This window comes from Acinonyx jubatus, chromosome C2 (genome assembly GCF_027475565.1).
Source record: "Acinonyx jubatus isolate Ajub_Pintada_27869175 chromosome C2, VMU_Ajub_asm_v1.0, whole genome shotgun sequence".
Taxonomy (NCBI): domain Eukaryota; kingdom Metazoa; phylum Chordata; class Mammalia; order Carnivora; family Felidae; genus Acinonyx; species Acinonyx jubatus.
In genome coordinates, this window is record NC_069384.1 from 72,728,954 (window position 1) to 72,753,724 (window position 24,771).

The 24,771-nt window shown below is 49.9% G+C and overlaps 1 protein-coding gene and 1 long non-coding RNA gene across 2 annotated transcripts in view; both read right to left on the reverse strand.

Annotated features, from left to right (window-relative positions):
- Positions 1-24,771, reverse strand: part of LOC113599832 (uncharacterized) — a 52,609-nt gene that overhangs the window by 21,677 nt on the left and 6,161 nt on the right. The gene's annotated exons all lie outside the window — the stretch shown is intronic.
- Positions 14,342-17,868, reverse strand: FAM43A (family with sequence similarity 43 member A). The gene has a single exon (XM_027061163.2). The coding sequence runs from the start codon at positions 17,091-17,093 to the stop codon at positions 15,315-15,317; it is 1,779 nt and encodes a 592-aa protein (XP_026916964.2). The 5' UTR covers positions 17,094-17,868; the 3' UTR covers positions 14,342-15,314.

The following is a 24,771-nucleotide window of genomic DNA, read 5'->3' on the forward strand; positions in this document are numbered from 1 at the left end:
TGCCAACCAAAGAATGACACTCCCTTTAATTTTGCTTTGTAGATTGGCAGAGAAGCTCTTGTTAGTAACTAGCCACTGACCCAAGCCTCCCTGGGATATTCCTTCCTTTTTTGAAAGTATCTATTTATTTGTTTGTTTGCTTGCTTATTTGTTGTTTGTCTTTGAGAAAGAGATAGAGAGAACATGAGCAGGGTAGGCGGGGATAGAGAGGGAGAGAATCCCAAGCAGACTCTACACTGTCAGCACAGGGCTCAAACTCACCAACCATGAGATCATGACCTGAGCCGAAATCAAGACCAGGCCACTTAACCAACTGAGCTACCCAGGCAACCCTGGGGTATCCCTTCTTGAGTGACCTGGCCACCCAGGCCCTCCCGCTGGAATCCCCCACCACTCCACACATGATATTGGGTGTATAGTTTCTGTTATAGTCATTCCAACTGACATTCAGAATAAAAAGTTGAATTCTAAGCAGCTCACTTTTTTATCAATGTACAGTTGCTTGATCATCAAAGATAGACAGGAACAGATGGCCAGATGACCCACGTACAGGTGACTGTCTTATCTTGCAACAGTGTAAAAACCCCTACTGGTAGAAGACACTGGGTACAAAAGAGTGACCCTTCTCCCACCACCCCAAAAGCAAGAGTTAGATGAGGCCCCCAGTCCATGGACCAGCAAATCAGAAACATCCTCTTGGTGTTAGGAAGTCAGCCCGTTAGAAAATAGGCAGTATAGGGGCACGTGGGTGGCTCAGTCAGTAGAGTATACAACTCTTGATTTCAGCTCAGGTCATGATCTCGCGGTTCATGAGATCGAGCCCCACATCAGGGTTCCTTGCTTACTCTCTCAAAATAAATAAGTAAACTTAAAAAAAAAGAGGCATAACAACAAAGCCCAATGGTGCCTCTGTGAAGGTACTAAATATCATTATTAATAATGAAATATTGTTGTTATTGTAAAAGCTTTGATATTTGTAAATCAATTTACAAATTTTTCAAAAAGTGCTCTTCTCATGGTTGACATTCTGCTAATCCAGCCATACAGATTGGTGAAATGTTGAATTGCTTCCTCATCTGTTAGTAAGCAGTCACTGAACCCAGCTTCCCTGCGGCATTCCTTCTCGTGTCACCCTGGCCACCTAGGCTCTTCCTCTGGACACCCCCCTGAAACACACACCTGTCCAAGACCTAGCGATCAAAGAGTGAACACCTGGCCCAACAGGGCCCCCCCCCCCCGGGATTTGTGCTAGGTCAGTGCTATGGCTAATGTCCATTCAGATGTGTGGGTGAATTTGCCACGCCTGTTGTTAAATATTTTAATACCTCCCCTGCCTAACTGCACTGAGACGTTCAGGATGGAACAGCCTTCAGGGTTTCTACGCTCTGCACCTCACACTCTGTTCTCTGGATCTGGGGCGGCCTCAGTGTGGGAACACAAGTCAGGTGGCTCCAGAAAGCCATGGGGCAAATGCTGAGTGCCTGGCCAGGCCCTTCTTTAACTGTGAGGGAGGAGTGGGAAATGTCCTCAGTGACTAGCACTTAAAAGTGGCCTTCCCCCACAGCTGTGCCCCAAAGCCCCGGGTTGAGTGCCTCTTAAAAACCAGAAATAATAACACATAACAGCCACATGGGCAAGTCCCCAACCTGCCATCTGCATCAGTTTCCCTCTGTTCAGTCCAATGGAAGGAGATAATAACCTATCTTAGGCTTAATTAACATCTGGGCCCTGCTGCTGGGTGATTCCCAAACCCACGTCTCTCTGTAATTGCAAACCTTTATTTATTTGGGCACTTTGATGACTGCCACATACCGGGAACTATGGCCCCAACCCCACCCACAACCTCTTACTTGCCAGCTGCCCACCTCCCCTCCCCACCCCCAGCGGCCCTTCTGTTGCCTGTCTACCCACTAGCCCCCTAGCATCCCTTGCCCCTAATCCCTCTGTCCTGTGACATTCTGTGTTACAGCACACTCAGAATCTGGACTGCAGTCCCAGATCTGCCCATTACTTACTCCGCCCCCAGGAGATGCCTGCACTTGGAGCGCCCAGCACTTTGCCTTGCATACAGTAGGTACTAAACACTTGCCAGCAGTCTTCCTTTCTACTCTTTCATCCCCAGATCTCTCATCTAAAAATTGAGTTACCGATGCTTCCCTGCCTGCCTACCTGAGTCGTTATGGGCATCAGGAAAGAAAGTGGCTGAGAACGTCCTCTATAAGTTATGTAAGCACCACCGACACACAAGGGCAGGGGACAGGGTTGGATCGTGGCCAGACACGCCTCCCACGGGGACAGTTGGTGGTGGGGCCACCCCAGGCCAGGGTCTGGCCTGCTGTAGTGCAGATCCTGGGGAAATACTGGGTCTCCATCCTCAAGAAGTTAGGGGGAAACAGCCTCCCTGGAAGGAACTAGAGAAGGGCTGAGAAGACTCAGCCGCCATGTGGCCCGAAGCTGCCTCAGCCACACTCCCAACTCGCCTGAGACCCAACCCAAGCCTGCCCCTTCAGGTCCCTCCAAGAGGACGGCAATGAAAATTCCTCACGCTTGTATCACACTTTGCCATAAAAAGTGGCTTATCGTCACGGTGTTCTTTGAACTGTACAATACCATAAGGTAGCAGAATGATCCCTGTTTACAAACAAGGGCACTGGACCTCAGAGAATTGAACTTCTTTGTGGTATGTCACACAGGGAGCCTTACAGAATGGGGCACAAACCCGGGAACAGGGTGCAAACCCCAAAATGGGGTGCGAACCCAGGCCCCCGAGTTGGAATCCTGCACTTCTTCCTCGTGGTGGTTACCTCCAGAAAAGACACAACTTACTGCCTTTGCTTTCCTCTTTTCTTTTCTTCCTTCCTTCTTTTCTTTCTTCCCTTTTTTCCCTTGCTAATAGCACATTTATTTTAACTCTTTGCAGGTTTATCCCTAAACTTGTCAAAGAATAAAAACAAAGAAAGTTATGCCACATTCCGTTAACACCTGTAACAGTAAATTTCCAGTAAAAAAACCAGTAAAAATCCTGTTAGGTACCAGGAGCCTTTTTTAAAGTACTGTTTTGAGGGACAGCTGGGTGGCTTGGTCAGTTAAGCCTCTGACTTCGGCTCAAGTCATGATCTCATGGTTCATGACTTCGAGCCCTATGAGCTGTCAGCACAGAACCTGGAGCCTGTTTCAGATTCTGTGTCTCCCTCTCTCTCTGCCCATCCCCTGCTCCCACTCTCTCTCCCTCTCTCTCTCAAAAATAAATAAGCATTAAAAAAAACAGTTTTAAATACCATTTTGAATTAAAATATTTCTAAACTGCATTATACAGTTCTTTATTTTATTTAAAAAAAATTTTTTTTAATGTTTATTCATTTTTTTTGAGACAGAGAGAGACAGAGCATGAATGGGGGAAGGTCAGAGAGAGAGGGAGACACAGAATCTGAAACAGGCTCCAGGCTCTGAGTCATCAGCACAGAGCCTGACGCGGGGCTCAAACTCACAGACCGTGAGATCATGACCTGAGCCGAAGTCAGACGCCCAACCGACTGAGCCACCCAGGCGCCCCTACAGTTCTTTATTTTAAAATTAAATTAGGGTATTGTAAATGTAACATGCTAATAAACCAAATCAACAATCCCACCAGTACAGTGTAGTATAAACTATAAAGTAAAAGTTCCCCTATCCTGCCCACCCTCTGGGCCAGTATGCAGACGTGGCTGGCTGGTAAAGACGTTTCTGACAGGAGACAGTGGGACCTCTATCAGACCTCTGGCTGGGGCTCAGAATTCACTTCGGCCCTTCCCAGGACACACGGTGATCACAAGCAGAGCTGTCCCTCTTCCTGGTGTCTGGGCTCACTTGTGGGAGGAGCTGAGCCCTTGGTGGGAGAGAAGAACACAGACATCTCCCCGCAAGTGGCCAAAAGCAAGCGGAGCAGGACCCTTCTGGCAGGGCTTCTGATCTGCCCCCCTCACACTGGGGAAGACTGAGCTCTGTGCAGCCTCACAGGGCGGTGTTGCCGGGAGAGAAATCATAGAACCTTTCAAGAACCAGAGCGAAAGGTCTGCTCCCAAAGACAGCAGGAATTTACAGACTCCCGAGGGAGGAGGCAGCCCACCTCAGACGTTTCATTTAGTCTTGTGCGAATGTTTGCAGCATCTGTTTCTAAAAAGTTACTTGAATTCTGGGTCCTGAGCTACACAAAGTGGCCCTTAGGACCAGGTGCCAACTGAATGATGCATGCCTTCACTAACCCTAATAAATAACGATACCCCCTTAATCCCCCCCAAGGTCTTAGCTCAAATAAACCTGGGCCTGTGGTCATAAGACGAAGAATCTGTCGCGGAGACCGTATACACATCTTGCCCAAGCTCATTTCCCTCTGAGCACACCGCTAGACTGCATTGTCCAGCTGCTTTTGCAGTTACATGGAGCCGTGAGCTGAGCTGTGGCCAATGGAACGTGGTCAGAAGTTGTGTGTGTCACTTCTGGGCCCGCCCGTTAAAATCTCCAAAAGATCATGCACGCTCTTTCTCTATCCAATGGAGGATATTGTCCAGTAGAAGCAGAAGACCCAGAGAGAATTCTGAGGTACTGGGGTAGGGTCAGCAAACGTTTTCTGTAATGGGCCAGAGAGCAAATATTTTAGGCTTGTGGGCTATGTGGTCTTTGTTGCAACTATTCAACTGTGTTGTAATACAAACACGCCATAAACAATAGGTAAATGAATGAGCGAGATTGTGTTCCAATGAAACTTCATACACAAAAACAGTCAGCAGGCCCAATTTGGGCCACAATTCCTGCTCTAGAAAATGGTGGAGCCACAATGCAGACAGAGTCTAGGCCCGTGAAAGACTGTTTAACAACCAAGGCTATACATTCAGAACATTGCATGTGATAAACTCTTACGATGTGAAGCCAGCGAGAGTATGGGATTTGTTAAAGCAGCTAGCATTCTTTACCTTATTCAATTATACCCACCATATTCTATTACTTCTGGTTGCCAAGTTCATGGATCAGGAAATGGACAAATGAGAAAGAAAACCCAAATATTCTTCTGAATTGGCCTTTGAAGTACAGGGCTAGGGGTGCCTGGGTGGCTCAGTCAGTTGAGTGTCCGTCTCTTGATTTCAGCTCAATCAAGTTATGATCCCAGGGTCATGGGATCGAGCCCCATGTCAGGCTCCATGCTGAGCACGATGCCTGCTTAAAATTCTCTCTCTCCCTCTGACCCTTTCCCCTCTTCCCGTGCATGCTCTCTCTCTGTCTCTCTGTCTCGCTCTCCCTTTCTCTCTCTAAAATAAAAATTAAAAAAAACCAGAAGTACAGGGTTGGAGAGAGGTTGCAAGTAGGAGATTTTCAAACATGTCCTCCAACCACCTCCCCCCTCCAAAAAAATATTCTAATAAACAATGCTTCTTCTAGAACCTAGATCAGGCAAGGTTTTATGATTCAGTCAGAGCTTTTGAGGAGACCACTTTGATGGTTGAAGAGGACGATCATCTCTTTTGTGAGGCCCTCTATGACTACATCCCTCCCTTGAATGGATTGAGATGGGTTGGCTACCCCTTCTCTGTGTTTATTATACACATAAACTGTGTACATTTTTATGATGGATAGATACCACATGTTTTGGTCTTTTCCACTGGATTCCAAGCTCCATGAGGGCAAGGACTGCTCTAGTTTCAGTCCTTACTTCCTTCTTGTTTCCCTCCCCCACCCCCCACCTCATACTCCCCCACCACACCCCCACAACCAGCACAGTGCTTGGCACACAGTAGGTGCATTATAAATGCACACGGTAGATACATTATAAATGTTTCTTCAGTGAGAGTGAGAACAGGAATGAATTAATGAAGACATGTGAAGGTTAAGGTCAAAATTACCTAGGTATTAGGTTGGGAAACTATATCATTTATCATCCAAACTAGGACACCTTGAAAGCGAAAGGTGGCTCTGCTATAATTATGTGATGACCTCAGCCATAACTGGGACCATCCTGAGCAAACCAGAATCGACGGCCATCCCGGCAGTAGGCTTCTTTGGATCACGGTCTCCAGCAATATAGAGTATTCTCAAAGGAAATTGGTGATTTCTGTCAGGTTAAGGACCTTTTAAGATTAAAAACAAACAAAAAGCAAAACTCAGAGTACAATGGAAAGGAAAGGGTGATGTGATTTGAAGTTTTTCTTGGCAGAAATCTGGGAGGATCAGCATAGCTCTCTCATTGCGCTATGAGTTTTCACTGATCATTTCACACTAATGCCAACCACAACAACTCGAGTTTACAGTACAGCTCATATTCACCCTTGAGCACAGTCCCAGGCATACCCACAGGAACGAACACACACACACACACACACGCACGCACACACACACACACACACACCACAGTTCTATTAGGACAAGAGGATCCTAAGTATTCCCGTGTGTACTCTAGCTATATAGAGTGCGTTCAGTAAAAACCTAGAATCCCTACATTTCTACAAAACAGTCTAAAGAACTACTTTAAGAGGACTGTGTCCATTTCAGAAACATCTGTCTGAGAGGTGAATTAAATTACGATTGCAAATATTTGTGGGAAGGTTTTGGGAAAGGGTGTGTGTGTGTGAGTACATGCATGCGCCTGAATATGAAACACTAATCACAGTAGAAATAGTGATCTGGGCTGATAATCACGTGCTGACAAAATGAACCCCATTACAAAGAACAAATACAAATCCCGCCAGAGAACACAAGGGGCTGCCATGCTCTCCTGCCACACCTGATGGAAGAGATTGGGTTGGAGACAGAGCCACATAGTACATGGGGATATCTAGAGCGTCAGACGGAAAGTTAGCCCATAATCTTTCCACATAAAGCATGCCATTTAGATACCCACCTACTGTTTCCTATTCTTAATAGATTACTTCTCGTTTTTGCCTGTTTTCCCTCCTTGGGTCCTGGAATATGCCTCATGGAAAATGTTCCTGCCCATGACACATTCACACTATGGGGGAGCCCCACTGAGCCTCATTCATCCCAACTGTGTTATTTCAATCTGAATATTCCAACAGCAACCACTCCTTTCCTGCACTACCCTTGACAAAGCACTCGCTCATCCAATTTTTAGATTTTCAGCCTCAAAAGAGTCGGAGAGAAAGTTTAAATATTACTATCTCCATTTCACAGAAAGAACTGGCCCCAAAGGAGATTTGCACAAGGTCATAGAGCTACCGTGCAGGAAAACCAGCGCTGGAACTGGATCTCAAGCCCAGTTCTCTCTGAGCCATACCTTACAGCCTCACCCACAGGAATACTGCCTGCCATCCACTCTAGGCACCCAATCCCACATCCATCAGTTAATACTGGACATTTGCTAAGACCTGGGTCAAAGGAATGGAATGGTGAAAATAACAGTGTAAGACTAAAACCTCTTTTGACTTCGGCAGTGTGAACATGTCCAAACACGTCTGACCAGCCACGGACTCTGGGAGCTTTCCTCATTGGCAACAACTGCTGTAGATATGAGGGGAAGGGCCTCTACACCTTGGCGTGTCTACGCATCTCTTTTGGACAAGCAATGTCGTTTGGTCTAAGCACAAACAGGAGCACCTAATGTTGTGGTGCTCTTTTAAAGAGATGTGCTCCTCTACTGGAAACCAGGTGGTGAACAGTTTTCCCTGGGATTCAGGGCCACTGGGGGCAGGTGGGCAGGCAAAGGCTAAGATAAGTTTCTCTGCAGGGGTGCCTGGGTGGCTCAGGGTGTTAAGTGGCTGACTCTTGATCTCGGCTCAGGTCACAATCTTACAGTTCATGAGTTGGAGCCCTGCAACAAGTTCCGCGCTGACAATGCAGAGTCTGCTTAGGGTTCTCTCTCTGTCCCTCTCTCTCCGCTCCTCCCCCCTCCCCCCCCCCCCCCCCCCCCCGCTTGTACTCTCTCTCTCTCTCTCAAAAATAAATAAACATTTTTTTTAAAAGACAAGTTTCTCTACAGAGGAGGCCGAGGGGAGGACAGACAACAGTCATAAACAAGGAACCAATGATGGTCTTGTAGATCTGTAAATGGTACCTGGGAATCATTTGCAAGCCTTGAACTGGAACACAGAACTGAGAGTGTGCTGATGCGGGACCCTGTGGCCCTACGCACCCTCCCTCCTTGAACTCACATGACCTTGGAAATACCACTTTCTCTTTCTCTGTGTAAGAGTTCAGCTGCAAGAGTGGAAACTTCAGGAATATGGCTTATGTCAGGAGGACATCTGTAACATGAAGAGAGGTACTCCCAGCACCACAATATTTCTTCCTGCCTCCTCCCATCATGGTGCCCCAAATACCCTTATTTTTTGACGTTTTACTGCTCAAAGTCTTTAAGTGTTCAAGAGTCCCATATCAAAATGTCAATTCCCTCAGAAGACCATTTAGGTAAGAGACATCCACTGTAGGCTGAGGAACAATAGCTTGAGGATGAAATTGCAAACCTTACCACTTGCAGAAGGGAAGGGAACGCTGCACTTCACAGACACACAACTGGCCCATGGTACCAAGGAAGGGGGCTCCCCCTATGACTGTTGAGAGTTTCTGAAAGAGGGCAGTGTGGTGTCTTGGAAGGAGACTGGGGGAAAGTAGGAGCCTGAGTTCTAATCCTGGCTCTACTATCAGCTCCCTGTGACACGTGGACAAGTCCCTTCCCTTTCCTGGGCCCCAGTCTCCTCATCTGCAAAAGGAAGGGACTGAGCTGGAGGAGGAGTAGTGTTCTGTCTGGCTCTCAGATTCTCAGGGCTAAGGAGGGGAGGAGATCTTGGAGTGGGCCGGTGACCCCGAGTTGATTGTTGGCCAGTCCTGGAACAGAGGGGAGGGAGAATCCCCGAAAGGCAGCTAAGAAGAAATTGTCCTAGGAGAAGGATCAGGAATTGGGGTGGGTCCTGGAGCAGGAAGTAGCCTACCACAAGGGGGAGGTGGGGAAGCACGCCCCAGGTTATCAACTCCCTCTTATTCCCAGACTTGCTGCAAGTGGGTCCTATTCTCCATTGTTAGGAGAGCAAACACTGATGCCAGGTGCCCTTATGGCTTTTGATCAGATGCCTGGGCTCTGCCAGGTTTCTCTTGACAGTGGCCGGGTTGCTTCCAAATGAACTTATCTCAACCCGAAAGACACAAGGAAAAGAGTAGAGGACTTGGATTCAGGAGACCTGAATTCTGGCCCCATCTTGCCGAGTGATCGATTTCAGGCAAGTCCTTTTATGATCCGTCACCTGGCCCTACTGGCCTTTAGATTCAATGTCAGTCCCCATTTTAGGACCCACTGTTGCCTCTAAGTTTTGGGGTAGTGAAAGGGCTGCCTCACAAGCAATCCCTGCTCTGCTTTAGCCAAGAAGACCTCCAAGTTAAACTCCGGTGGAGGGTCCAAGCCACAATGTGTCCTAAAGATGAGCCCTGTTTCCCAGAGCTCCAGATCAGGGGTTTCTTCTATTCTGTCTCACTAGGGAATGGAGGAAGGCAGAAACACACTTGACCTTAACCTTTGCTCCTTCTTCAATTCAGGACATTAATGCTGAAAGTCTTGCTATCATATAATCGAACCTATCCACTTCACTCATGAGGATCCTGAGGCTAGTGGGGGGAAGTGACTTGAGTAGGTCAATGAGAAGGGATTCCAAGTCACTTCGAGGCCTGGATATGAGGCTCTTCCTGCAGGCTTTCTGCTGTACCACATTATTTGGGCCTTCATTTGACTCAGATTAGAGAGATTGGGGCCATAACCTTGGGGCTGACATGAGCAGGAATGGGACTCCAATTCCATCCAGAGCCAATTCCAAATAAACCATCCTTCTCCAAACCAGAACCACCCCTCCCTAGGAAGATCAGGGAAGTTCTAAGGAAAATCTTGGGTCAGTTGAACCCCAAACTTCCCTTTTTATAAACATATGTCCTTAAAAGCTTGACTCCTCTATCCAGGTAATAGCTTTGAGCTTTATCAGACCTATTCCCCTAGCCTGAAGTAGAATCACTCCTTTCCTCCTTAGCATTTCCTGAGTACTAACTAGGCACAAGGCTCTGTGCTGAGTTTGATGAATCAGAGATGCCTAAAAACACATGCCTGTCCTTGGAGTATTCAGCCAACCAGGAAGGATACAGATGATTCATAATCGTGATGCAATGGGAAGAGCTCCCCCCCCCCGCCCCCACCAAACTAGACCTGCTCTTCTAGGGTGAGATCTTGCCAGACCCGATCTCAGAGTAGAAGCAAGAGGAGACCAGGTTCCTCTGGGGGCCACCACCCCACCCACCAGGAGCATTGTTGCCAGGAAGACATCACCCGCCCTCTCTACCTCCAGCGTCATGCAGCTAGTAGATATTCATTCACACTTGGTGGCAGAAGGAGGCATGTTGATGGGTGGCATGGCAAATACTTATCCTCAAGCCTCTACCATGGATGGAATGTAGAGGTACAAAAGAAAGGGGGAATCAAAGAAAAATTCAACAGCCAGTTTCTGCCATCCCAAAGCCAAAACTCTGGTTATAAGCCATAAACACCGGAGGAGCATGAAAAGAGCACGGGTTTCAGAGTCTGGACCCCTGGTTCTTCATCCCTCCTGTGTAACCTTGGGCATGACCTCACCCCTCTATGGCTCAGTCTGTTCATCTGTAAGTGGGGGACAGGGCCGGAGCACACCCAGGGACTGCAGGATTGGTGCTGACCGATGACTGTGTGTTTGATTTGTCTGTCCCTTAAAGTTTGGGCTTTCTTCCCTTTTAGCTTTGATTTAAGGTCTGAGCTTGGCTTGCGGGCAGGGGGAGAAATGAAGACAGGATCGGGTGGGGAGCTGGGCAGTAGAAGAAGCCAGAGAGAAGTGACACATTACAGGAGGAAATGACGCATTACAGGAGAGATGAAGAGGGGAAGCATCAGAGGACGCATCAGAAGGGCCACCCTCCATGCAGGTCAAAAACACAGACCATTGCTGGTGCCACTGCACAGACCTAGAGAAGGGAAGGAATGGGTGCCAAGCTCCAGGGCCACCCAGTCATTCAAGCCACCAAAACAGTGGTTAGTCAGGGCTGCTCAAATTGGGTCACCTCAGAGCAGATGGGGGGGTGGGGAGGGGGTGGGGAGGGTGGCCTGGCTGGCCTCAGGCACACTGTGGCCTGTGAACACTGATGAGCCAGCAGGAGCAGCAAAGGCCCCAGCGGACAATAAAGCCAGATCCAGATGTGGCCACGCGTGGAAAAACCTGGTGTCCAGAGTACAGAGTGCCCTGGCCCGCGTGGCCTCCTGGCCCTCCTGGAGCCCTGAGTAGTCTCTCCCGCGTGTCAGATGTGGCTCCCAGGTGCCCGGTCCACACACACTCCCAGCTCTGTCATGCATCGCTCGCCAGCAGATGCGAGCACCACTGATGCATACCACAGGGAGGAAAGAGTTCTGCTTATTAGATTACTAAATCCTCCTAGAAACGAGGGCAACTTGCTCCTAATAGAATTTTTTACGTTTCTCGCGATCCTTGGTGACTCCCGTGAGGTTTTTCCATCTCCGGAGTGGTGCCAGGGGTGGATTCTACCAGCCAGTCCTCTCTCCTTTCAGGAGCAGGGCCCTTGAAAGCAACTCTGTCCCTGGGAGGGAACCGTGCTTTCTTAGTATAACAGGCCCTTCTAATTTGTTTAAAATCTGTCCTGCTGACTGTGGGGGCAGTGGGGGGGAGGTCTGCTTTTCGGCGGGGGGGGAGGATGCATGTGTGCAGAGTGGGTGTTCTCTGAAACTCTAATCGTTGAGAGGGTAAGTAATACTATTGTTTATTTTGCTGGGTCCTACCTCTCCCTCGCTCCCCATCAACACACAAAAGAAACCGTACAGATGAACAGGGGATGATGTATTTGCAGTTGAATGTCTCCTCTGCGGACGATGCCATCCTGCAACGGAGGCTCTTGCCACCTGGAAGTCACTTTGTTTTTCTCCAGGTCAATGGTGCATTGTTGGACACCGAGGATTACTTAGGCTGGGGAAGAATGTGCCAAGTGTCTCACTGCATTTAAAGTGCCGTCAGGTGACGCAAAGGAGAAAGGCGAGCCTCGCCTTGCCAGGAGGAAAGAGGCTAAATGTGGCGAGTCAACCACACCTCGGGTGCTCTCTGGGACATGCGTTTCATCTAAGTACTTGGTTTTGCTTTGGTCACAACCCTCTTTTCGCTCCGAGTGTCAGGAGCAAATTAGTGTTCAGTTTTTGTTTTCTGCATTCAAACTTCTCTTCTTACACTAGTGATATCATCCCTGGAAGACCGAGATGTAAGAAGAGGTGAATCATGTATCACCTTCGCATCTCTTCTAGAATTACATCAGCCAGAGTGCTGTGGGGTGCAGTGGGGATAAAAGCCAAAAAGTAGAGGGGAGGAAGGAGGGAAGGGGAGGGCACCCAGAGGGAGGGAGGGAGGGAGCCAGTCCTTTTGCAGTTTTCTTATTTTCTCCTTCCTTCTTCCTCAGCCCCTAACCCCCCTTCCCTATTTATAAATCAGACAAGTGGAAAAATTAGACTTTAAGGAGACAGTTGCCTTATATGTATTGATGGTGTTGGTTTAAAGGTCATTTCTCTGAACTTTCCTACCAGTCGCCATAGCCCCATCAATCGCAGGCAAAAACCAGCCCTGGCATTGTCACTAGACACATAAATTGGTTAAGAATGAAGACACACAGACCCTGCCCCACCACCAAGTATCAGCCATATGGTCTTCACCCTGTTTAATGTTGCATCTGGTTCAAAGAGCAGAGGGACTTGGCAATGTGTGAAAATAATTTGACATGTGAAATCTAGTCATGCAGGATAGTGATGGGCCACACAAGCTGCCTGCCAGTCAGGTGAGAGCTGTATGGAAGGCACACTGTGAGCATCTGGGGAGGGTGGGATCTGACTTTCCTGACCTCTCTCCACCTGGGGGTTTTAAATGCCATGCAGTGATGTGCATCTGAGGTTTGTGGGGAGAGGGGTAGGGACTCAAGCGAACCAAAATGTAACAGATTCAAAGGCCTGGACCTTATCCTGATGCCCTTACGAAGTGATTCTGAGTGTCTTTTAGTTATTTCCCACCCACCCACCCCTTTCTTTTCATTCCTAAAGCTAATCTTATGCCTGAACCACTCCTGTTAATAAGAAAGTCTTTCACCCTCCCTTCCTCTATGGTTTCAACAAATTCCACCGTCCTCAGGATCTCTGGGTCTAGCTGCTCAAGACAGAATTATGATTTGGGGCACCTGGGTGGCTCAGTCGGTTAAGCGTCCGACTTCGGTTCAGGTCATGATCTCGTGGTTCATGAGTTCAAGCCCCATGTCGGGCTCTGCGCTGACAGCATGGAGCCTGGAGCCTGCTTCGGATTCTGTGTCTCCCTCTCTCTCTGCCCCTCCCCCGCTCGTACTCTGTCTCAAAAATGAATAAAACATTAAAAAAAAGAGAGACATAATTATGATGAAAACAAAGCAGCGGCCTCAGGACAGCAGGGAAGGCCAAGAGTGGGATCCATTTCTGCAACACAGGAAACAGAGCCCAAAGGGGCGAAGGGAAAACATAATTTGAGGAAGGCACAGTTTAGGCAGCTTCTTATTACAACTTCCAGCTGATCGGGTGTAGCCAAGCCAGAGACATCTGTTTGGAGTTTACAACAGAAACAAGCACACAGAAAGCCTGAAAAGACGGAGACAAACACACACACAGCTCTGACAGTTCTTGTCTGCCTTGACCTCCACACCATTCCCCCTCTGGGTCACGATGGGTTGTAGAAGGGAAGGAAATAGGTTCTTCCGCCGGCCTCCCCACCAGCCCCACCTGTGCCATGACTCATTCACGCCATGATCGGAACTTACCAACCTCCCTCCCTCTGTCCTTGATGTTCCTCCCAGGAAAAACAGTGACGGTCCCACTCCTCACAGAGCCCCATGGACACTTTCTTCAGGTCTCCAGTCGACCTTTAAAGTCCCTTGAGCTGTTTGTAAAGGAATAGGTGACCCACAGAAGAAGGCGGTAAAACCTCAGAAGACCCTGAAAGTCACTCTGTCCCTAAATAACTTCACAAGTCTGGGAGCGAGGTCCAGAACTCACCCTGCATCTCCAAGAATTAACTCAGAGAGACCAGGAAAGGCCCACGCCCCCACAACTCACTGAGTGAAGAATACGGGCGGATACACTCAAGGAGAAGGCCAGGGCTGTCACCAGCCATGGCACCCCCCATAGTGGAGGGCCACAAAGACCCCAGACTATCAAACAGTGGGTTCCCCTTCTCCAGTCACCTCCAAGCACTGCAAAGGCCAAACCCTGTCCTACCACACCATCCCAGCGATGGACAGACCCTCTATCAGCCCAAGGGCCCAGGCATTTTCAGCAGACGCTCACCTGTTCTGTTAACATTGTCCTCTTTATTCTCTCCCCGCTGGACGTGCAAACAGAACCAGAGCAGGGCTACTCTTAAAAAATAACAAAATGTTTTATACACATTTCTGTATGTACAACTGAACAACATTTTACATGTCCCTTTTGCACAGCAAAAGATATAAACATTTAGCTCTGAGAACACAGTTATGTACAAAAAAAAATGTCAAAAATACTTCACAACAGTGCAAAATATTTTACACAGTATCATGGAGGGAGATCTTTTGAGCAGGAGTAAAGTGTGTGTTTTGAAAGGAAAACTCCTTTTTCAGATATTAGATGTCTTTAACTGTAAACAAAATGCAACTTTCTTTCATTCCCCCCCCCCCACCACCCCTAAACAGTTATTTGAGGAATTTGGCAGAATTTCAAGGGTCTGAGTCTGAGGTAAACAACCCAAGCTCTCGCACCAAAAAGACTGGGGCAAGGAGGTGGCATTAGAGCCTCAAACATTGTTGAGAGCAGATTTTTTTTTTTTTTTTTTAATGACATGTCAAGGACAGCGCTAGGCGGCTCCCAGTTACTGTTATTCCGGCGGGTCGGTGGGGGTGGAGAGGAAATTAACCCCTCCTCCTCAGGCCCCAGCTGCCCCACAAACAGGAAACTGGCCGGCAGGCACCTCTTGCCTGTGGGACCGCTAACCGGCGGGCCCTTCCCTCACCCCTGCCTCTCTCTCCTTCCGTGCAGGGTTTGCCCCCTCGCATGTCTCCACCCGCAACCTCAGCCCTCTTCACCTCTTCAAACAGAACCAAATGTGCCGAAGGAGAGGGGCAGGGTAACTCTGGGCCTCAAGTGTCCCATTTCCCCGCTTCTGGGGAGGGGGGCGGTGGGATGGGGGAGGGGGGAGGAGAACTGCGGGTAAGGAGGTTGTCGAAAAGACCCGTGGGGAGTCACGGTGGGGCGCTAGGGGCACGCGCAGGAGGCTGCTGGGATCTCAGCCCTAGTGGGGCTCCTCTGGGCCCGCGCTGTCGTCAGGGCCCGACCGGTCCCCGGCGGTGGCCGAGGAGGCGTCCAGGCCCCCACCTTCGATGGAGCTCTCGCTGCCGGTGCTCTCGCCGGACAGCAGGCGCGTCACCCGCAAGTCGGCCTGCAGGCTGCGCACGTCGTTGCCGAAGCTGAGCTCGCCAAGGTCGTTAATAAGCTGCGACAGCTCGGCCTTCACGTCAGAGGCGCTGCCCAGCAGCAGAGGCGGCGGCCCAGCCCCGGGGCCCACCGAGTCCCCGCCACCCCCTAGCGCCTCCTCGCGGCCACTCTCCAGCGTGTCCAGCAAGTCCCCGCATTCCAAGTGCATGGCCACCACCAGCGCCCGCTGCGCCTCGGCCTCTTCCGCTGGCGGGTCCTCCTCCCCAACACGGTGGTCCTCCTCCCCAACACGGTCGTCCTCCTCCTCCTCCTCCTCCTCCTCCTCCTCCTCCTCCAGGCAGCCCTCGGTGTGCTCCTCTTCCTCTTCTTCCTGCAGCTCCTGCTCCTGCTGTTCGCCGAGCAAGTCCTCGGTGATGGAGCCCAGCTTGGGCGCGCTGCGGCTGCGTTCCACCGGCGGCTTGTAGCAACAGGGTCCGTGCAGGAGCAGCTTGCGCAGCGGCACTAGCGGGATGGTGTGCGCGCCCACCAGCTCCTGCTGCTGGTGACGCGCATCGTCCCGCCGCTTGAGCCTTTTAAATTCCGCGAGTGCGTTGGCCGACGTCTGGTAGAGCAGCAGGGCCATGGCCTGCGCTTTCTCGGGCTTGGACACCAGCACCGCGTGGCAGCGCAGCATTACCGCCTTGTGCTTGAGCTCGTGCCGGTATACCCAGGCGAAGACCTTGGGCAGCCGAGCGTCCGCCACGCAATAGGTAACGCGGTGCAGCAGGTAGAGGTGGCCCGGGCGGCGCAGTGCGCGCTCCTCGGCGTGCACCATGCGGATGCCCTGCGCACTCACAGTCAGCTTCATCTTGGTGCCCTGACGGCCCGCCTCGCTCTTGCTCCAGATCTTGCCCACCGCTAGGTCAGTGCAGCCGTCGCCGCGCGCCTGGATGGTGGTGGCATTGCCCAGGTAGAGCACGGTGTAAGTGGGGTCCTCGCTGGTGATGTGCAGCTTCTTGCGCTTGGAGCGGAACATGCTGCCCACCCGGCTGAGCGCGCCTTCGGGGCACGCCCGCGCCAGCGAGCTGAGCGCGGAGTAGTGCAGGCTCACCGCGTAGCCCTTGGGCTTGGACGCCTGCCGTGGCGGCGCCTCGGCCAGCAGCTCGAACTTGTGCTTCTTCCACGGCAGCATCTCCGGAGGGCGCCCCCGCGCAGCTGGGCGGCGGCGGCGGAGCGCCGGGTGCGAGCCCAGCTGAGCCACCCGCCCCGGCCGGGCTCGGCCCGGGCAAGACAGAAAAATAAAACTCTGCTGAGAGTGGCCCAGTGGTAGAGAAGTGGGTAGAGAGTAGAATGCTCGGGGACCCCACCGAAGAAGGTATGGGTAAAAATTTTTAATGGAAAGAAAATATTCAGCTGCGAGGGGCGGGGGGGGGGGGGGGAGCGCGCACAGATTTACCCCAGCCCGGGCAAGGACCAGGACTAAGAGTCTTAGGCAAGCAAAAGGAAAGACGGAATGAGAGTAGAACGGGAAAAAGATGCGCGCGTGCAAAGAGAGGGGACCCCGGCCAAAGCAGCCGGGACGGGGCGAGAATATGCAGGAACTCCTGGGCGAACGTGGAACTCCCCCGCTCTCTCTCGCTCTCTCTCTCTCACACATACACACACACACACACACACACACACAATCCCCTGGGCTGAGACTAGAAGCTGCGGAAACTGGATGGCGAGTGTGCCCAGGGGCCAGTGCTCCCCCACCCCAAGGGGTGCGGAAGACCGAGAGTCCCTCGACTGGGCTGGTCCCAGAATCAGCTGCTTGCTCCAAGTGCAGTCAGACGCTGCTCCCGCTGGCCGCGGTGGGCCCGGCGCAGCACTCCGGCTGTGGCTCACTGCATCTTCGCTCCGGCCGGATGCGGGGTACTCGGGCTCGGCCGGCTCACTGTCCCGGCTGGCTCGACCGGGGCAGCACAGGGCGCCGAGGGCGGCGCGCGCGCATGGTCGGCTCTGGGGACGGTCGCTACCTCATTTCTTCCCTCCGGGGGTGTCCGACTCCGCTCCCGAGGCCCCCTCGGACTGCTGTCCGCCCGTGCGGCGTGCCCGTCCCGTGCTGCGAGCGGTGTCCGGCTGGCCAGCCTCACATCCTTGCGGTCCGGGAGAAAGATCTCGGGTAAATATAGGCCGGCGCGAACCATTCGGCGCGCGGGGACAGGGGAGGAGCAGAGAAGAGGATGCGTTTCGGGCTCGGACGCCCGGCGGGTTCCTGGTCTCTTAAAGGGACCTGGCTGCAGCCATTTGCCGAGGGAAAGGGGAAACCGGTCCAATCCCGCAATTACATCTCAAATTTTCCAACATCTCATTTATCTGCAGATATCGCCAAGACCTGGGGTTACCCCTCGGGAAAAGCAACTTGTATTCTGGCACTCCACCCCCAGGCTGAATTGCAACTCACTAAATAAACCTATGTCTACATCGAAACTTCTGGGGGAAGTGGTGGAAGGTGGAATTTAGAGTAATTTACTATGCAAAAAAGTTGGGGAAATAGTGGTTCTTTCCTTGTGTGGTAGCTCTCTGAGAATGACTGGGTGCTGTTTAATATTATATTTTTTTCACAATTTTATTTCGCTAAAGGAAATAGAGGCAAAGAAAACACTGAGACTTTTACTATTTGGAGCTCTTTCTGCACAGGCAAGCAGATAGTGAAAAATAAGATTGAACATAATGGGGTGGCTGGAGTGAACAATATGGTATATAGTGCATAAATAAAGTGCTTCCTGACCCCAATCCCTTGCAGTGGCCGCTCTTGCTCTCAGGCCTCAGAGGAGAGCAGCTTTCTGAGCTGTATACAATTTCTAAATATGCTTATGTGTGTGGTTAGAACTCACTTTACTTTGGTAGGCCGGTCATTCAGTTTTATTACATCATTGACACAATTTGGATGAGAATTCCTAGTAAAAATTCAAATGACATTTTCTATTTCAGCATCTGATAACCAGGCACCCTCCACAAAGAATGACATTCACATTATTATGCTTTTCTCTTGTGCCACCCAAACAGTGTAGTGTTAATCATCTGACCAGCTTGACCCTTGGCTTGTAACTCATTTCTGGGCCCTCAAGAAAACCTGCTTGCCTCCATGGTCTGCTCAGTCAAAGCCAAAAAAAACCTTTAGGCTGGAATGTGTGATAAATGTCCAGACTGGTCCTGCATCTAACTCCCAAGTTGGTCCTGGAAGAGGACAGTGGACCCTCTTACCCCACAGGCCCAATCCACTGGGGATCTCGGATGTCTCTGGCTTCCATGTCAACACTGCTGATTTCAGAGCCACTGTAGCCCCTCCTGGAAATAGTGTGGAGCTACCTTTGTTAACTTTTAACTTTTCTTTGAATTCTAACCCAATTTTCTCAGAGTCATTGGTGCTGAGTTTCAATGTAACTTTTCTGAGTACTTTTTGCTGCCAAGCCCTTAGCTGGGAGCAGACCCAGGTCCTGTCTCCAAGAAGCTCCCAGTCCAATAAAGGATGTAAAAATTCCACCCAGCTCTGGGCTTCCACTGAATCTGTGAGAGCACCCTGTATCCCCCAGTGCCTAGTACAAATAGGCACTACTTGATCGTTGACCTAATGAATGAGACATACATGTGAGCCAGAAGGCAGAGCAGGCTAAATGCCCTGAGAAAGACTCAAAGTACTAAGAGAAGCCGGAAGAAGAGAAGATTTGTTATGAGTAGAAAAATCAGAAAAGGCTCCACAGAAGGTGGTGTTTGAAGAATGAACAGGATTGCTCCAAGCAGGGAAAAGTTGAAGGGCTTTCTGGATATAGAGGACAGTGAAATTACAGAACATGAAAATGCATGCACATGTGCAGATTGGGATGGAGTTTAATGATTATTAACAGTGAGTAAAGAAAGTTTCCTGATCCTGCTTTTGGGGCCCTCCTAGTCTCTGAGGGACAGAATGGCTTTTTCATGGCTGACTCGCCCCAGGGTGTCATTAGACCAGAGCTATGATGCCTTACTCCTCAGCTACACTAATGGGCTAAGGGAGGGATACCAGGCCTGGTGCCGGAATGAACTAGTTAGGACTATAATAAGCCATTTAAGCCAAGGTTAATTCCTCTTCTGCTCAAAGTTCTGGAATATCTTGCAGTGGCAATGAAGTACACTGTATGTGCTCCAAACCAAAAATTCCGGTAAAAACACACCAAATTAACCTGGGTTAAGTGACCTTTAGCTGGTCCATAATCTCGAAGCCTAAACTCTGAAATAGTAGATGTCATGTTCAAGCAGATAATGCTTCCAGGTTGCTCGGAGGTCCAAGGGTCAGATGGGTTTAGGGAGGACAAGGAAGGACCAGCGGTGGGGTCTAAGGCTTGTCTCAGCTCCTGCAAGGGGCCCACTGGGAGTCACATGTTAGCAGGGAGACCAGTGGGGCCCAATGAGGGGAAGGATCCCACTGGCAGGCCAGGCTTTTCAGAGGCAGCTAGAGCATCGGTTCTGGGCAGAGCTGCTCCTGCAGACTGGTCTCTGCCACACCTGGGCCTCCTTCTTAATAAGTTTGTTTTCAGCCTCGAGAGGACAGAAAGGTTCTAGGCAAACGTGAACACTCTGAGGTGTGAGTCACACTCGGTGCTGGTGCTCACAGACCCAGGAGGAGAAGGACCAGGCTGTCTCTTGCCGGTCTGGGCGTGGGCCAGCCTCTGGGGCCCGCCTCACCTTGTGAAGAAGCTGGCTACCCCCTCAGAAAGCACAGGTCACAACGGAGGCTGGGGGCTGGGTTTCTTCAGCGGGGAAAGCTGGTGGCACCATTTATGAGCCCACACCACAGTTCTGAGACACAGGGCAGTTCCAGAAGCAAACATTAGCAGAGTCGGTTGGGAAACAGGTCAGAAACTACATCAGACCACAGACTGTACTGTTTTTGTGTGATGCTGCCCCATCTACTGGTGCCAGGCAGAAGTGCCATTCGGTGGGATGGTTTCTCATAGAACCGGATAAGGCAGTGGTTGAATCAACACACGGCCAAGTCAGAGCTGGAAAGAAACCTGGCCTCTAATTTGACATCTGACAGTCAGACTTTGAGCTCATAGACAGCTTTCAGGCTGGTTTTCTCCCACCTTAATTCTTACGTAATGATCCGCCCTCTCGGTTCTCCTCCCCTAACATCCCCCTAAATGAATGCTGGCTTCAGAGACAGAAATGACTCATCTGGGAGCCTCCAGGTCATTCAACAAACATTTGTTGACAGTCTATGGTAGATGTGATGTATTTGCTAGGGATATTGCATTAAAGAAGACAAACAAGTCTTTGCCCTTATGGGATTTATATCCCACAGGGAGGCAGATAATAAGTAAACAAATAATAAAATATCAAACAGTGATAAGTCTCAGTGCAAAAAAACAAAAGAAAACAAAAACAAAAACAAAAACAAAAACAAAAAACCAGCAGTGTTAGGAGCAGACAGTGATTGGTTTCAGACAGCATGGCCAGGGAAGGTGTCTCTGGGCAGAGATCTCAACGAGATGGAGTCAGCTATACAGGAACATCCTAGCCTGTGTTGACCAATAAGGCAGTCCCAAGCCACATGTGGCTACTGAGCACTTGAAATGTAGTTGGTCCAAATTGAAATGTGATGCAGGTATGAAATACACACTGGGTTTTGAAGACTTAGGAAAAAAATAATATAAAATATCTCAATAATTGTATAGTAATTATATATTGAATGTTAATATTTTGGCTTGGTTGAGTTAAAAACAATATATAATTAAAATTAATTTTGGGGGCACCTGCGTGGCTCAGTCGGTTAAGCGTCTGACTTCAGCTCAGGTCACAATCTCGCAGTTTGTGAGTTTGGGCCCTGCGCCGGGCTCTGTGCTGACAGCTCAGAGCCTGGAGCCTGCTTCAGATTTGTGTCTCCCTCTCTCTCTCTCTCTCTCTCTGCCCCTCCCCCGCTTGTACTTGGTCTCTCTCTCTCTCAAAAATAAATAAAACATCAAAAAAATGTTTAATAAAATTAAATTAATTTTGCCTGTTTCCTTTTACCTCGTTAATGTGGGCACTAGAACACTTACAACTATGTATCTGGATGGCATTGTGCTAAGCTGATGTGCAGGCCCGGAGGCGGGATGAGCTCAGCAGGTTGAAGGATCCTCCAGTTTCAAAAATCCTACTGTGTGATTACAGCCTCTGACTCTTTAAGCCCTCCTCATTTCTGACTCTTGTGATATCAATTCTTTAACCTCCTCAAGACCTCCAGGATCTACAAGAGCATTCCTCACATAGTGGACTCACCCATTAGCTGCACCAGAATCCCCTGGGCCAATTTCTGGCTCCCTTAAATCAGAATCTCTGCTTAAACTCCTCTGTGACCGAATGCATACTAAAGTTTGGAGAACCCTGCCCTGGCCCACTTCATTTCTCCCACTATGAGCTCCTTCGTGGCTTCTTATTCTCCCTTCGTCCCCTTCTAAGGGTCCTTCAAAGTGAAAGCAGGGGCCTCAAAACCTTTATGCTAAGTGAAAGAAGCCAGACAGAAGAGGTGATATATTGAAGGAGTTCATTCATATGAACTATAGGGAATTAGGTGAATCCATAGTGACAGAACACAGATTGGTGTTTGCCAGAGGCTGGGGAGAGAGAAGAATAGGGAGCAACTGTTTAATGGATATGGGGCTTCCTTCTGGGGTGATGAAAATGTTTTGGAACTACATAGAGGTTGTGGTTGCACAACATTGTGAACGCCCTAAGTATCACTTAATTGTTGACCTTAAAATGGTTAATTTTATGATATATGCATCTCATCTCCACTTTTCTTTTTTTTTTTTTTTTTACAGCAGAGAGAGGATCAGAGTGATGTGTTGTGATGTGAGAAGGACCCACCCCTCCCTTGCTGGCTTTGAAGATGGAGGGAGGGGCCACAAGCCAAAGAGTGCAGGCAGCCTCTAGAAACTGGAAAAGGCCAGGACAAATCCTGCCCTAGAGCTTCCACAAAGGAGAGCCTATGACACCTCGGTTCCAGCCTGGTGAGACCTGCACTGGAGTTCTAGCCTGTAGAATTAGAAGTCCATGTTGATTTACACCAAGTTTATGGTTAATCTGTTACAGCAGCGATACACCTCCCAGCCAGCCATCTCCTCTCTTATCCTGATTCCGTTTCCTCCCCTGGTCTCCTCAGTGGGCACCCTCTGGCCTCACCACTCTTCCAAAGCTGCCCACTCCCCACCAGAGCCAAGCACAGCACGCACAGCTTCCTCAAGAAAACCACGGCAGTCAGGGCGATGCTAACCACGCGCCAGTCCCTACTAACCCGCTCACTGAGCGCATCCATACCTTCTCCCACCCCTCTCCCCCAGGCTCGAAAGTCTCTCTTGAGACCTGTCCCCCTCAAACCCACCCTTCACCACCGACACCGAACCACACATCTGACCTGGTGACCCTTCTCATTATAACCATTCAGTGGCTTCCCACCAACCACACGTTGTGGCCTCAGCTTCGCAGCATAAGATGGGTATTTTCAGGTCTGGCACCTGCCCACCTCATTTGCCACTTCTCCTGGCCTCCTTATTTCTGCTCCAGCCATGGAGGAGGGCCTGTGCTTCTCACCATGCTCATGAAGACAAAACTGTTTCTTGTCTTTGTGTCATTGCTTAAGTGATTCTAACAGGAACGACCTCCTCCTGTCCCCTCCCCTGGCTGATGCCTACTCATTTCTAAAGAGCCAGCTCAGCTACCATCTCATCCAGTAGAAGGGCCCGGCCTCCCTAACTCCTTCTTCACGCTCCTTATGTGTATCTGTACCTTTGCACTTGCCTTATGGTAATTTATTGTCTTTAACTCTGCCTCCTGTACTGGACCGTGAGCTCTGGGAAGGCAGCAACTATATTTGATTCATCCTCCTGTCCTCAGTTCCTAGCACAATGCCTGCCTCCAAGTCAGTATGTAGAATGAACAAACATTAACCGCGTGTTTATTTTCACAGCAATCAGACTATCATATGCACAGGCTGTCAGAGCTGGAAGGGCCCTTCAGGACGATCTAGTCAACCCCCTCCCTGGGTTTACAGATGAGGAAACTGAGGTCCTGAGAGTGCATATGCATGGCTATGCTGTTATTTAGCGGTGAAGCCAAGATTAGGACCCATGTGGCCTGAATCTCAATTCAGGGCACTTTCCTTCGGCTAAACATAAAGCTGGAGACTTTAAATACACAAGTGTACAGAACACATATCCTGCTACTCTCCCCTTCTCTGAAGGGCTACGTTTTGGGGGCTCATGCCTTCATTTGGCAGACTGAGCAGGTACAGCTCTCACCAACCAAACACTTCTCCCTGTGACTTGACTAAGCTGCTGCTCACTGGACCCCTTAATGGAAAGTCCCCTTGTTACTGGCTGTCACTGCCACCAAAGAGGTTAAAGTCAAGCAAGACTGTCATGGGATCTACACAGTGAGACTTTGGTCTCTCTAGCGGTCAAGATCACGCCCAGGCCCAGGAGAGTCTGGTGGCCCATTGGGCTCCTCCGCTCTGCCCAGTGGCCCTTAATCTCTCTGGGATTTTCACTTGGAAAACAATGAGAATTGTGGCAGTTCTTATTTTACAGAGAACAGCATAAAGAAGTACCGATGAAATTAAACGTGTATGTAAATGCTTGGAGGTTTTCACATTGAGAAAGGTTATTATGCAACCTGTGTTTTCCTTTGTCTCTTGTTTTTGAACTTCTCTCTGGGCATGTGGGCCTGGCACATCTTTAGCTAGGCTATGCAAATCAGCGGGCAAAGTGACAGCTATTCAGTCACAAATGTTAATGCACCGGCCTCTCCCCACTAGGTGCTGTGGAAATGCACACGGTCTCACCTTTAAGGAGCTTCTGAGTCCACTGATTCAGAAAGGTACTTTTGGTATGCTGTAGGAGGTGAAACATAGGTGCAAATAAGTGTGATCTGAGCTTTGTTAACACAAAGTACTGGGGGCTCAGAGGAAAAGGTAACTTCTAGTGAAGGGGGAGGGGCGGAATGGGCTCCATGCTCCACTGAAAGACAGACAGGCAGGTTGCTTTGGGCAAAGACAGGAGACAGTCCAGAGGGAGAAAATGGCCCATGCAGAGGGTGGTTACTGCTGAGCTCTGAACGACTGGGCCCAAAGCAGGGAACTCAAGCATACTGAGCACCTACTATGTGTCAGACACTGTGCTAAATGCTTTGGATCCATCCAGATGTTTCATCCTCATAAGAGTGTTATGAGGTCCATGATACGCTCTTCACTATACAGAGAAAAAGGACTGAGGCTGGGAGGAGTTAAGAAAGTGGCCCAAGATCACCGAAGCCTGTGCTCTTGGTGTCCAAGTTGG

Coding starts and splice junctions, on each gene's coding strand:
- FAM43A (XM_027061163.2), bottom strand. CDS start 17,093: ATGTGTGAGAGAGAGAGAGCGAGAGAGAGCGGGGGAGTTCCACGTTCG.